The sequence below is a fragment of the Pogona vitticeps genome, chromosome 1 (genome assembly GCF_051106095.1).
Source record: "Pogona vitticeps strain Pit_001003342236 chromosome 1, PviZW2.1, whole genome shotgun sequence".
Taxonomy (NCBI): domain Eukaryota; kingdom Metazoa; phylum Chordata; class Lepidosauria; order Squamata; family Agamidae; genus Pogona; species Pogona vitticeps.
Genome location: NC_135783.1, coordinates 113,808,828 through 113,824,206, shown reverse-complemented (window position 1 = coordinate 113,824,206; position 15,379 = coordinate 113,808,828). Strand labels below are relative to the sequence as shown.

Below are 15,379 nucleotides of genomic sequence, written 5' to 3'. Positions count from 1 at the left end.
ATGCTGCTGAAGACATCTCTTGCCCCACTGCTATTCTTTTTGTTCTTGTTCATTAGTGAAAAGCCTCACACCAGCTGACCATTTTTTCAATGAAGTGTCTGGATGTAAAAAAATGCATATTTATTGCATTCTTACTGTGGACTAGGTATACTGTGGTCTGGCAGCTTTGTTCTGTGCTAATGGCACCATTTTCTGCTTGTCCTGTTCTCATGCCCACATGCTATTTACACACTGCATGGAATACCTCTCACCTATTGGGAAAGTGCAGGGGCATATGATGATGTGCATCTTGGTGATTATTTGGGGCATGGTCACTTAAAAACATGGTTGTTGCTGATCAGTGATGTGAAAGCTAGTACAGTATCTCCTTTTCCCCCTCTGTTAGTTATTTGGATCTGGAGTGGGCAGGGCCATTAGCAATGTTTCTGCATTCCATTCTGAAGCAAGGGCAGAACTGGATGTGTTTGGGTATGTATTGGCAGTTATATTAAGCAGATTAGTAGGTTGGTGATTTTTTAATTCCTTGCCAAAGCTAGCTTTTTTTTAGCAGATTTGATACTGATCACTGGTGTGTTGCCTGATTGAACAGTCAGACTAGAGGAAAAGTTCTGTTGCTTTTTTCCATAGGTATTGGTTTGAATTAGTTATTTAGAGGTCAGGGGAGAGAGAGAGTTTAGTTTTTGGTTCATATATTTGTATAAAACAAGAGGAAATGGATAAAACCTGCTAGTCTTGATTTCTGTATCAATTCAAACAACGTTAATTTAATATCACCAACCTCAACCTGGCACTTTCTAGATAAATTGGACTATCTTTCCCATTATTGCTAGCTGTATTGAGTTGACTTTTTAACACATATGGAGAGTATTGGAGAGAGAAGGCTGATGCAATGCGTTTGTAATAAATTCAGTCTTGGTAAGTTTTATTAGGCAAATATTCATTGAGGTTTTTTTGACAGCTGTTTAGTATTATTTTTATATATATGCAGGAATCTTTTATTTAATGTTGGAAAAATTCCTGAGGGAACTATGGCCAGAATCCAGCAAATTAATTTGCTGTACACATGTTTTTGTTTTTTAAATTGCCACTCAATAAATCATTAGGTCTTAATTGCTCAATACACACTACTGTCTAAATTCTTTAGATTTCAAAGGGAAGATCCATTTGGTGTTTGAAAACACACAGCACATTCCCACATTTTCCCAGGAATAGGTGGGAACAAGTTGTTCGCTGACTTGTACGTCGGCCTATATTGTCCTGTAATAATAAAAATGTAATGTTTTTTCAGATGGCTTGCAAAAGTAACACAGTTAAATATTTTGTGTTCACAGTGTACCCCAGTTGGCAGGAAAAGGGGTTAGGTGGTTTCCACCAATTCCCCCTGCTTCTGCAGTCTCCCATCACTACTTTCCAAACTGTTCTGGATGAATCCCCATCTTGCAGAACGCTTATTCAGAAAGCATAGGGAACTGTGAGGGAAAGAGCAAATAACCAAAATAGCTGCCACCACCATCACAGTTCTGCTAGTAAAATAGCTGTGCTGATTTTGCAGCTTTCCACATAAGGGGCTGTTCTGTTTGTGGGAGGTGAATTTTGGATTCAGCCCTCTTCCTTCATTTCTCCGTAGTATGAATAATAAACAGTATATTTCCCCCTCTTTCTTTCTACTTAATACATTTCTTACTAAGCTGGTTTCCCTTTCTTGTTAACAGCAAATCCACTTCTGGAAGCTTTTGGCAACGCGAAGACTGTTCGTAACAACAACAGCAGTCGCTTTGGGAAATTCGTAGAAATCCATTTCAATGAAAAGGTATCGTTAGTTTCTTGCAGGTACGGTTGACGTGCAAGAAAGTCCTTTTTATTTCTGGAAGTGGACTTCGGAAAGAAATGGCTACCTTAGATTGCCAATATTTACTTTCTGTTTGCCTTTACCTTACATACCGCAACCACTTGGAAGGTCCAGGGTTTTTTGGTTTGGTAGGACAACTTGGCCATCCTTTTTCTGCATTTGGATTATAAGAATCTTTGAAATGCCTATTTGGTAGGCACCTTATGGATCATCGAGTCGAGACCCCGTCAAGAAAGCACAGTGGAGAATCCAACTCCTAACCTCTGGCTCCATAGCCAGATGCCTAAACCACTGAGATATCCAGCAGTTGATTCTGTACTTGACAAAATCTTCATGTACATGTATGCCATCAGATAACGTAAAGCCAGCATGCTTTTCTGGAAATAGTTTTTGGTGTTTTCATATCTAGATGTATGGGTAAAAAACCCCGATACGTTTATACTGTATAGTGCAAGATGGAAAAGAACATCCATATCCTTTGTACTACAGGTGTTTAGTTTCTGTCTTTTCTATTTTGTTTAACTAGTTGGGCATGCACATTTTAAAACGTAAAAGAAAATGCATAGCAAGTGACATGCACATACGAAATTGTCTATATCATTCCTATTTCTGCTGTTCTGTTTTAAAGCTGTTTCCATTAGGAACAGAAATATTTCAGCTAGATAAGATGTGAAGCCTTTGGCCCATTGCGCGGGCTACCGCTCTCAAAGGGGGCACTGTAGAAATTTGTAGGTCAAGATATCTGGAAAGCCAAGGTTTCTTTACTCCTGTATCAGATAACGGGCTTATTTGTCTGATCAGCCTTGTTATGCACAATCTTAGGCATGGTTGCTCAAAAACCTACAGTACTCTTGCTGTATTTGGTGGAACTCACTCCCTAGTAAGTGTGTAAGATATGGAGCTTTAGCTTTGTAAAAGCTAAGGAATTTCATTTACAGAGGCTAACAGTGTATGTGTGACAATATTTTTTAGCCAAGTTGTAGTTTTTGGCTAAATTCCATAGTGAAGTGTATTTTCCATTTTTATAAACTTGTATTTGAGATACTGCTCTATAACAATATATATATTTTCTGGCTTCTTTCATTCTTTCTGCTGCAAAAGCTTGTAGGAAAAGACCAAAATGAGTGAAACGAATACATAATTCTATCTGTCGATGCAAAGTTTTCCTCTTTCAAAAAAAACAACTTTGGTTCTCGTTCTAGAATTCAGTAGTTGGTGGATTTGTGTCACATTATCTGCTGGAGAAATCAAGGATCTGTGTTCAAGGCAAAGAAGAAAGGAACTACCATATCTTCTATAGGCTGTGCGCTGGGGCTCCTGAAGATATAAGGCAGAAGCTGTATTTAAGTTCACCAGATACTTTTAGGGTGAGTTGATACCTCTTCCTCACTATCCTTCTCCTCAGATACCTATCATCTGTTTGGTCCAGATATCATCACACTTAGAATAGACCCATTGACATAGTTCTTATGACGGACTTTGAGAGGTCCTCCTTTGAGTATGACTTTGCCTTGATCCTGTCCTACAATACTGGGCTTTATAGTTATACCAAGACACATGGTTCTGAGATGCAAGTGTTTGAAGGTGGTTTCATTATCTTATAATATAATTTTATCGATCCAGAACTTTTCATGCAAATCAGTGTATTGTTTTGTCCTAGTTTTTAAACCTTTCACCAATTTGTTTATTTAAAATATTTTTACTCTGCCTTTCTCCTTAAAAAGGACTCAAGGCATAATTAAAAGACACTCTTTGAAGCTAAAAACAGTAAGTGTACAAATATTAAAAGGGAAAAAACAAATACCATTTTGAGAAATGGTTAAACAAAAGCAGTACTAAAAACACATTCAAGGCAGAAAATGCCCAGCAAGGGTGCCAGCCGAATTTCAGTGGGGAGGGTATTCCACAGCCAAGGGGCCACCGCCGAGAAGGCCCGATTTCTTGTTTTTTCCTTCCGGGCTTCCCTCGGCATCAGACCCCTCAGCCGTCCTGCTGGCTGTGTCGGGTGATTCGGGTAGTTCTGGGTGGGAGAAGACGATCTGCCAGGTATTGAGGTCCCAAACCGTTTAGGGCTTTATATGTAATCATTAACACTTTGAAGTCAACGCGGAAACAGACGGGCAACCAGTGCAAAGCAGCCAGAGTGGGGGAGATATGTTGGTGTTTTCTCACCCCACTAAGAAGCCTGGCTGCCGCATTCTGGACCATCTGGAGTTTCCGCGTCAGCCTCAAAGGTAGCCCCACGTAGAGTGCATTACAATGGTCTAATCTTGAGATTACAAGCGCGTGGACTAGAGTAGTGAGGAGAGAAGACTCTCTCCTTCAAGACTTGGGATGTTTTGCAAGTGTAACACATAAAAATAAGGTCTGCCTAAATGTAAGATGCTTAAAACTTAACCTTTGTAAAAAGCTTAATGACCAGCGAGACTGAAGAGGATTTCAGCAAATCTGTGGGCATTGAAGACAGAAAAAGCATACCTGAACTACTTGGGAGGAACTCCCAGTGAACTTTGTCAGAGTAAGGATATGTAAGATTGTTCTGTACTTGTGCCTATTGACTCTAATGCAGCAGTTGGAACATTTAGTCCAAGGTTCATTTAGAGGTATAACTGTACAATAAATTTTTTTCTGAATGTTCAGGGATCCAGATACAGTGAAGTATCCACACACATCTTCTGCTTTGTTCTTCATTGGCTGTGTCGAGTGTTGGATCAGTAAACGAGGAAGGAAGTTTGAACATTCTCCTCTTAAGTAGAATAGAGAGTAGGACTGTTAGCCACTGAACAAAAGGGGGATTTGAAATTCCAGGAGAGTCAGTTAAGGTTTGTTTAAAATAAAGGCTAAAGAAAAGACAGAGAAGGATACATCCAAATTATTAATCTCATAACAAAACATTGCAAGCACTTGCCAGCATCATCAGTAAAAGGTCCTAATTGATTACCAAAAAAAGGAACATTAATCATGATACTTGTGGAAAGAACAACTACTGTATCCCGGGCATTGAACTTTTATAGATGGCAACACTGCCTCTAGTGACATCATGTTGCTTATACCAAAATCTAAATAATTATGCCAGAATTGTAATGGCCAGTGCTCCATAAAACAAGGCCCAGCATACCCTCCAAAAAGTGACATCTCCCATTTGTTCTATTGTGCTAAATCTATCCTCTAAACCAGTCGTCCCCAGCCTTGGGCCTCCAGGTGTCCTTGGACTACAACTCCCAGAAGCCTTCACCACCACCTCTGCTAGCCAGGAAGTCCAAGAACATCTGGAGGCCCAAGGTTGGGGACCACTGCTCTAAATCTATCCCATTTAGTATCCATAGATATATGTATCTTTTACATTTCCCCAAAATGGCCAGTTCAGACCAATGTGGGAACTAAAAATACATCCTTTGGTTCCTTTTACTACTGGGACGTCTGCCATAGCAATTCCGAAACTCTCAGTGCTTCAGAAATAAAATGGGACACACTAATTTTTTTCTTGTCTCCTCATTTAAAGGGGACGTGGTGGTGCTGCGGGTAAAACTGCAGAAGCCTCTGTGCTGCAAGGTCAGAAGACTTGCAGTTGTAAGATCGAATCCACGCGACGGAATCAGCTCCCGTTGCTTGTCCCAGCTCCCACCAACCTAGCAGTTCGAAAGCATGCAAATGCAACTAGATAAATAGGTACCATCTTGGTGGGACGGTAACGGCGTTCGATGTCTAGTCATGCTGGCCACGTGACCACAGAAGATTGTCTTTGGACAAATGCTAGCTCTATAGCTTGGAAACGGGGATGAGCACCGCCCCCTAGAGTCAAACACGACTGGACAAATTGTCAAGGGGAACCTTTACCTTTATCTCCTCATTTAGTTTTGATATTATTAATTCAGTATTGGTGTAAATCAGGTGTTCTGCATCCCCTAATAAAAAGGAAGGGCCTTAATTTTATGATAAGTCATGGTCAAATGTGATAGGAACAAACCTACTACTTTACTGTCCAGTAAAGCTTGACTGTAAGGTGAATCTGGAAGCTTTCATTCAATTTTTTTTTCAACACAATCATTTTATACATTTACCAGAATCTCCCAATCCTGTGATTAATCTTAACTGTGCTTTGTCTGACACAAGCAAACTTCAAGCCGTGATTTGTTCAGCTCTTTTGATTCAAAAAAACATATTCAAGATTAATCACATTTTCCTAAAATTCTTCAGCATTAAATTTAAAGTTCTGACATATATATCATAATACTAAGCAGCTATTGAATCTCCTTAGGGTTGCACCAGGGAAGCCTGTAAGCCTGCAGAGAGCTAGACATCCCGCTATTATAATAAACATTAGTTTTATTGTAACTTCTAAACAAGACTGGTAAGATTAATGCATACCTGGGAGAAAATAGGCTGGTAAGATGAATACATAGCTTGGAGAAAGGCATCATAAAAATACAATCATCCAATCAAAGCATCTAGGCATTCTTGAAGCAAAAGTGGCAGAAAGTCTTGTGAAACCTTAAAAATGAACAGCCTTTATTTGTCATAGGTTTTTCCTGGACTGTAATCTACTTTGGATGCATCAGACTGATTTCAAATGCAGGAGACTATGGTCTGATATGGAATTTTAGAACATGTGAAATTCATCTGTTGACTCACTTCAGTTCACTGTATGCTTTATGACATACATAGTCATTTACAGTTTTTTGAGAAAGTGTGTTGGCACCTAGCCATGATAAAGGTGTAATGGAAGAATTCTTTTAATGGTTATTTTTATTTTTCTTTGATTTCTTCTGATTTATTTGTACTATTCACTATTCATTACATTGCATTAAATGTTTATCAATGGCTAATTGATACACTGATACACTTTCCAAACTTAGCATAAAAACATGTTTTCTCAACTTATCTTACTTTTTAGGGAGCCATTATAGTTTGTGTGTGTGTGTGTGTGTGTGTGTGTGTGTGTGTGTGTGTGTGTGTGTGTGTGTGTGTGTGTGTTTTACTTAAATATAAAAATACTATTTCTTTTTCAACTTAAGTGTATGATGTACTTTTCTGTATTATAAATGAGACTTCTGGACAAATAATATATTTCCACTGTATTATAAGACTGATGGTGACCGTGTGGTGTTTTTATTCATTTCTTCTCTGGTGTTTAATTGCACGCTGTCTTTCTGTGTTTCTACAGTACTTGAATCGTGGCTGCACCCGATACTTTGCTACTAAAGAAACAGATAAGCAGATTTTACAGAATCGCAAAAGCCCCGAGGTATGACTTTGTCTACAGAGGAAAAATGTTCTTGCACTGTAGAGACAGATGCAGAGTTTGGAGAAGCTGCTTTTTGGATTGCAGTTCCCAGAATTCTCCATTTATAGGGATATGGGGACTTGTATTTCAAGAAAGTAATTTGCCCAAGCTCTGGGCAGATGCTATCATGCTGCATCTAAAATCTGCTTTCCGTAGTACTTATATTCGCATGCAAGCAGCTTTGACAGTGCTTATCCATGTTTAGGGAGGATAGTTCAATCCCAGTGCTACTGTTTGTCCAAACAAATGAGAGATGCTGTCTGAACCTAATGTGAGCCATCCAGTGACACTCAGGTGTGGATATGCACAGATTCTTACATGTAGTAGGAACACAGATTTCCTGCCATATACAAGGAAGGATATTTCATCTGGGAATCCATGTGGCAGTTGTGCCTTTTGGAACAAGTTGGATCTAACTAATGTTCATACAGATTAATCTGAGGAAAAAAATGTTGTTCACATTCTTTGCAATAATAGCTTTGCAATTGGAAAGCCTTATTGCATTTTTGTGCTTGATTTGGGCATTATAGATGTTATGCAAGCAAAGAAATCACATGGAATGCTCTTATCCACTGTATACTTAATATTCAACTACATTTTTAAAGCTTCACTACACAAACAAAATAGAATCATAGTCATGCTGGTGTGAGCAAAACAAATAAACAAAATCAAACTTCAGTAAAGGTGTCCCTGTAGGAGTTGGGTGCTGATCCCTGTCTCCAGAATCCTTCAAAGTACACTGTAAGGCCAAGCATCTTCAGAGGAGGACTGTGTATACCATTGAGACCCAATTAATGGAAGCCTCTGCTGTTAATATCACTGCTGTTGTGAGGCAGATCATAGCAGCTCTGTATACAGCAGGATCCCCATATCCATGGAGAAATCAGTTCCACAATCCACCATGGATATCTGAAACTGCAGATACAAGGAAACCCTATATACAACATACAAGGGTCAGGGCAAAGGCCACAAGGTGATGCCCTTGTATGTTGTGTATAAGGCTGTGACAAATCACAATAAGTGAAACTGGATAATGATCCCATGGATAGGGGGGTCCTACTGTACAGCTAGCCTGCTTATGGAGATGTCAGAAATCCATAAGTTTGCAGGTTCAACATAGGCTGAACCTAAATTCATGATTGCAACAGCCCTGCGTCATTTTGAGGACTGCTGCGAAGATTCAGCTGGTCTTGATACTGTAGGGGAAACTCAGCATACATTTTGTGGGACCTACTTGCCATGTCAGCATGATGACTGTCCATTGGCACCCTTGTGTCTGGTGGTGTGCTGATAACAATATGCCTTCTGCTTGGGTGTCTGTACACTGCTTCTTTTAGTTTTGATTTGTGCTTTGCAAAGTGCTTTGGGCCTGCAGCAGAGCTGAGAAAGTATTGCCACTCCAGAGGTTGTGAACCACACTTCCCATCACTCATAGTCAGTCTGGTCCATGGTGAGGTGTGATGATTGCAGTGCTGCTTCACTACCTGGAGGCTGAAAGTCCTCCCTCCCCCATCTCCTCCACTGAGTTACAGGAAGATCTATTAGTAACTCTAAAAGCATACCTGTTTAAATGAGAGCAGCAAAAGACATACAGGCATTTTTAGGATTATTCATCCATTTCTCATTTGGTAGGCATTAGAAGGGACACTTGTGTATGATTACAGTGTCCAGTAATGCATCATGTCCCACAAATATTATTAGAGATAGTGTTCAGGACTGCGGTGAAATACGTTTAAAGAACAGTGGCGCTATGCCTTTGTATGTTCAAATAGATAAAGGAAGCAGGTTATTGTAGGTAACTTTGTTCAGTGAAGAGTGAATATAACTGGAAACTCAACATTAATTACCAGTCGATTTACATGATGATTGTAAACCCATGACTTTGAAACTGGGTTGGGTTTGCGAAAAACCCATGAACTAAACCCACATCACCTTTTCACCTGTCACCACAATTGCTGGAGAAGCTGTGGTTTGGATGCTGTGGGAAGAGACGTTTGAATCTCAGCTTAGTAGTTGCCAGCACTTGTTGGCACAGGAGACGTTTGGGAACTGATCAGACACTGTGGACCAAAAGTTTTGTGAACATAACTTCAATCCACGCATGCATGGACGCACACACACACACCCCTAGGCACAGGGATACAAGATTGGGATCTGTGGGTGACTGGTGTAGGTTTTGTGCACCCAGTTTATTGGGTGTATCAAGTTGCCTCCTGTTCACACAATCCTGTGGACAGTATAGTACTTGGTCAGAAAGCTTTTGTGTTCCTGAAGTGCCACCTATCCATGAAGCTGATTTTGGAGGAATATTAGGATGTACGATGTGTCCTTTTAGAACTAAATGAAAAGGCGGATACAAACTTGATAATTTTAGTATGAGTCCTGAAACTAGTTTCCAAGAAGGCCATCTGCCCTTTCTAATTTGAAATTATGCTTTCTACCATCAACCTTTTCCAGAGGTCATTTTCTTTGTTTTTCCAACTTTGAAACTCATTTAACATGTTTAATTATAGTAAGCAGAATACTCAATTAATGCTTACATTATTTTTATCCTTCTCCTATCAGGAAGATGAGGTGATCACTTTGCATAATTTGAAATCTTACTCTCATTAAGTTGCTACGTGATGTGAATTTTTCAGATGCATGCAAGTGCTTCTGTTCTTAGATCCATTAGAACAGTGTTGATCCCTCGTATGGGATTAAACTGGGTAGATGGTGTGTAAAACTGCATTTTCTCTTCAGTTTTTTAAACAGTGTTCTTCTGTTGTTAATAATATTATTGTGCATGTCTTTTCTTCTTGCATGTAGAGCAGCTTGCTATTTAGTGAAAGATATTTAGAACTTTGAATTGATCATGTTGTGTGGTGTTTGAACCCAAACAGCTGAATAGGCAAAACTGCTTAAAATACTGCTTAGTGCATTTTTATGCATTATTCAAGTAAAGTGAGCATCAGTTTATGCACTTACATATATAGTTCTAGTTGACAATATCAGTATATATTTTCTCTAAATTTTTTACATTTCCATGCTTCATTTGAGAACTGAAGACATGCCTGTAAGCACCGTAATCTCTTCTCAAATGCACCGGAATTTATTTATTTATTTATTTATTTATTTATTTATTTATTTATCTCTCTCTCTCTCTCTCTCTCTCTCTCTCTCTCTCTCTCTCTCTATCTATCTATCTATCTATCTATCTATCTATCTATCTATCTATCTATCTATCTATCTATCTATCTATCTATTTATTTCCTGCCTTTCTTCTTAAAAAGGACCCACAATGGAACATTAGACCTACAGGAAATAGCTAAAAGCATTTTAGGGGCAAAATGGTGCTCTAATGGGGGGAAAGCAGGGGAGGGGCACAGTTTGATGCTAAAGCACCCACTTGGCATGCAGTAAGACCTTGGGTTCAGCCTCTAAGTCAGTGGTCCCCAACCTTGGGCATCCAGATGTTCTTGGACTACCAGTCCCAGAAGCCCTCACCACCACCTCTGCTGGCCAGGATTTCTGGGAGGTGAAGTCCAAGAACATCTGGAGGCCCAAGGTTGGGGACCACTGCTCTAAATGATGCTGAAAAGAACTCTCCGAATGAGCTTCTGCTGATCTGGAAGAGCTTGATGGAATTAATTCTGGCTATATATATATATATATATGCTCCTTTGTTACTGCCGAAAGGACAGCTGTTTGGGTGCTTCTTTTTGTTGGATCTGGTGCTTCTTTGACTTCACTACAGGATTCCAGGGAGCTGGAAATCATAAATGGCAGAGTCATAGAACTGGTCAGTCAGTGATGACCCTAGTGTGTGGAGCCAGTTCAGAGCAAGAACATTGATTTGTGAGCCATTATTTTTATCCCTGTTTGTGGCCTCCCTGAAATTTTTCTGGAGAGACAGGAAATCTCTCATGTAAAGTTAAAAGACACGTAATCCCTTCACTTTGGGGCACTTTTTGCCCCAAGTTAATAGTGCCAAAAACCTTCTCCTTGTGGCTTCCTCTACATTCATCACTGTCTCCCATTTTCACCCATGAAGCCCCTACCTGTAGCATTAATCCTATGACGTTTCAAGGGTGAAGGGCTAGAGCTCTGTTCTCTTGTTTACTTTGGCAATACTTTCACAGTGGAAAATGTTAGTTCCAATCGTTTTGAGATGGCTTATGTTGCTGTTGTTTTTAGTACCTGAAACTGGGTTCCATGAAGGATCCTTTGTTAGATGACCATGGGGACTTCAACAGAATGTGCACCGCAATGAAGAAGATTGGTTTGGATGATGAAGAAAAGCTGGACCTCTTCCGTGTAGTGGCTGGGGTCCTGCACCTTGGGAATATTAACTTTGAAGAAGCTGGCAGCACATCTGGTTGGTTCAATTACCATTATGTCCTTTTTGTGTTCCAGTAATTAATACAGCTTAGCAGATTCAGCTGGTAATATAAACTGAGGTCAGGAAAACAGAATTCACCTTTAGTAAATGCAAGTTGTTCTTTCTTCATAGAAATTTGAAATGGTGCGAAAGCCTATGTAAATTTTTGAAAAACTGTTGTATTGTTTAAGAGAAGGAACATAAACTAGTTGAAGTAATTGCTGAAGCATCTTTTTGCTAGGCAAAAATGAAAAAAAATTGAAAAATTTTGAAACAGTTATGTAGACTGAGAGTCTGACTGCAGTATTGATGGCATTTCCAAACAGGTGTCAACTAGGGCTTGTTTGCAGGATGGACTGATTTAAATCACAATTATTTTTGATTATTTTTTAAAAATAACAGTTTAAATCAATTTGATTTTTAAAAATCCACTCTGCTTGTTTGTATTCCCTATTTGCATCAGTTTACATGATTTAGTACATAAATATACAAAATGGATCCATGTTCAGAAGTGACTTGCATGCGTGTCCATGTACTCTGGAAGCACTGCTACATGTATTCTCCATTCAGATGGTAATCTGTGCTCAATTATACTTGCAGGGTAAAATGGAGAGGCAGGCATATGTAAACTCTATTTGTAAACTCTTTTTAACTAGAGATGACCCAGGATCTTCTGCATACATAGCAGATGTTTTACCACTAAGCTGTGGTCCTTCAGTATGGATTTTGAAAGACCTGCATAATTACAGCAGAAGTGTGCCATGCAAGCACGGACAAAAATTGTGTTATGCAGGAACTGAAGCTGTGTGCCGCCATTTGAAAGCTTGTTGTAGCAACATGTGAGGGCAGGAGCAAGCTAGCTCTGCCCTTTGGCATCTCTGTAGGCATGAAGGGGTCATGGATCTGGAGAGGGGAGTCTCCACAATCTGTGGAGCCCATTCCCTGCGAGTTGAACCTTGGAAAATCTGATTTTCAGCTCACTGGAGAGCATCTGCTAATAGTGAGGACTCCAGATAGTTGTCCTCTATTCATAGGCAGGTGACAAAAGCAGGAAGGGATGGGTGCTGTGCTTCCCTTCATTATGTCTTTATACAGCACACTTGCGAGATAAGGGCTTGAATTTCTTTGCAGTGAAATTGCTATAAATGTTCTTGAGATTTGTAGGATAAAACACCTTCCATTCTCTGGTTAGAGTTTTTCTGAATAGTTCAGAATAAGTTTCTTGTTTGCTGTGCGGGGTGAATTCTCCATTTCAAAATTATGTCCAGTTCCCCTCTATTTCTATGTCATTTATTTGTTCCCCATGAAATACTGTAGAATATGTCCTTTGCTGTAAGTAATTGTAAAAAAACCCCTGGTATTTCTCTAAGAGGGGCGACCTGCTCTTTTAAATCATGTTATCTGTTTCTCCTTTTAAAATCAGGGGGGTGCACCTTGAAGAATAAATCTTCTCAGTCCCTCGAATACTGCGCAGAGTTGCTTGGTCTCGACCAGGATGACTTGCGTGTTAGTTTAACAACACGAGTCATGCTGACAACGGCAGGGGGCACCAAAGGAACGGTTATCAAGTAAGTCAGTTGCACTCAACGTAGAGCAAAGAGAAGCAGCCTGTTTCTCTCTCTCTCTCTTACTTTTTCTCATTTCTTACCTTCCCAACCTGACGCCTAGTTGTTTCTTTTGCAAATGATAGTTGTAAATATTGACTCTAAAATCCTCTCTTTGAGCTGTTCCGAAGTGTCTCTCTTGTATCTGTTTATGGAACAATGGAAATGCAGGATCACTTTGCTTTTTCCCCACCTTTTTTTTTTTTTTTTTGCTTTATTCTGCAAGATGAATGGTGCTTTCCTTAGAGTACTAAAATATCTGTTGCCCCATCACATTTATTTCTGTCTCTTTTCATCCCAGTGTGCCAGAGAAAATGTCTCTATCTAATAACGGTAAGGGGGGGGAAATTGCCTGACGGTTCTGTTGATGATTAAGCTGTCAGATGTTGTGAAGAAAAGTGAAAATGCCCGGCAGCATGTCTCAGCACAGCTTGAATCCACATTCGTATAACAATCATTGCTTAAAAGCTAAGAGTAAGCATGATGTTTGTGCAAAGTAATACAATCTGCACGGCTTCTTGAAACATCCTAAAGACAGAAGTGGAAAAACACCAGCATTCACTCAGTTCTTTAGCTGCTGCAGCTTAGCTTTTTTGGTGTGCGTTTCAAAGTGCACAACTGTAGCTTTCTAGGCAAGAGTTTTGCAAACAGTAAATGATTTGGTTCCCGTGGCATTGCCTTAATTATGGGCTGGTTCCACTCAGACCCTCTGGGTGTCAGCAGATTGCTGTCCCGATTATTCATCTTATCAGTGCCGGTTTTGTTAGAGAAGCTGGGAGGTTTCTATTTCAAGTTGACTTGTATTGGTTTATAGTGTTTAAATCTATCATCTAGATTTCTCATGGCTTCGATTTTCAGCTGAATTGAGTTCATTTCTCCATAAGCCCATTGCATATTTTCCTTTCTTTTGGTCAGGATCAGGTGCACTTTGAAACACATATTTTCCTCTCTTTTTTGGTCAGCATCACCCTTCCCTCCCTCATGAAAAATTACTGACCTGGGGAGACAAATTCTGGAGGTGTAATGTACCCTGTAAGAGACAGGGCTCTGCAGAGAGGTCACTTCCAACTGCATGCTCTCTTCTTGGTGTGAGGGTGGGAAGTGGCATTGTCTGCAAGAAGCAGAAAACTTATCAATGTACAGCAACAGGCAAGAAACTTGTGGCTTGCTCATGGTTCATTCTCCATTTCCTAGATAGTTGCTTGATTTTTAGCATAGTTTGTTGTGCATCTTATAATTTTGTCTTCTGTTTGGCATTTTGTTAATCATTATTGTTAGTACGTTTGTTTGAATGAGGCATCATTGGTTTTGATTCATTTGACTTACATTGTTGAGTTTTCGTAGCTTAGTGTAATTCATGTTCGTTGGGACAACTCGCAGTGATAATAATCCTCTTTCTTCTGTTTGTTTAGTGTTCCAGTGTGTCTTAAGTTCAACTAGCCTAAGTCTCAGGGAGGTGAAGACTTCAAAGTGATGCAGATCCTAGTCTGGATTGGAAATTTCCCACTTCATTTAAGTGGATGTGTTTGAATTGCTTCCTCTAGGGAGGTGTGAGAGCTTCCATTGAAATCAGTGGAGACATCCAAGATTTTAAATTACAATAGCTGTAATTGGGCACTAGAGTAGCTATCTGCAAGTTAGGTAGCAGCAAAGAGAGGCATTTATGCCCAAGATGCAGTGGTATAATTTAGCATCTGACACCACTGATATTGGTACTCCCCACCCCACCGCCAAATCTCCTGTATCTGAAGACCTCCATGGTGCCCAAAAACCTACTCCAAAAGGTTTACCAGATAAGGATTTTAATGTCCCAGGAGGTGGGGCTGCAGGAGGATAGGAGGGTCAGTGATTCTGGCAGAAGCCATGTGATCCAGCAGAAGTATTCAGTTGTGTGGTTGTTGTGGGTTTTTTGGGCTCTTTGGCCATGTTCTGAAGGTTGTTCTTCCTAATGTTTCGCCAGTCTCTGTGGCCGGCATCTTCAGAGGACAGCACTCTGTGCTCTGGTGTAGTTTGCTTGGCAGTAGAGTATTTATGGCTGTGAGATAGGCTTTTGTCCTTTTCTAGGGATGGGTGATTAGTGTGTCTTGTTGTGGGTGTATGGTTGTGATAAAGAGCAGAGATTATCTGTCACTGTGATTGATGGGTATCATTAGCTGGTCTTTTGTGTGTAGTGATCCCCGGTCCTTGTGGCTGGGTAGAGTTTGTTGACCTTTTGCACGCTGTATTTTTGAGAGCTGGGAGCCAAATTTTGTTGACCCCCTAACCACTGCAGGAGTACACCG

General features: G+C 40.0%; 1 protein-coding gene across 10 annotated transcripts in view; it reads left to right on the top strand.

Annotated features, from left to right (window-relative positions):
* Positions 1-15,379, top strand: part of MYO6 (myosin VI) — a 136,503-nt gene that overhangs the window by 57,950 nt on the left and 63,174 nt on the right. For 9 of the 10 annotated variants that reach the window (XM_020785828.3, XM_020785827.3, XM_020785826.3 and 6 more), the window contains exons 8-12: positions 1,713-1,810; positions 3,052-3,216; positions 7,014-7,094; positions 11,310-11,490; positions 12,917-13,061. In XM_020785828.3, coding sequence (XP_020641487.3) covers positions 1,713-1,810; positions 3,052-3,216; positions 7,014-7,094; positions 11,310-11,490; positions 12,917-13,061 — 670 coding nt within the window. Of the gene's footprint in view, positions 1-1,712; positions 1,811-3,051; positions 3,217-7,013; positions 7,095-11,309; positions 11,491-12,916; positions 13,062-13,398; positions 14,881-15,379 lie in introns of those variants that run through there. The other variant, XM_072999483.2, reaches the window with a different exon arrangement.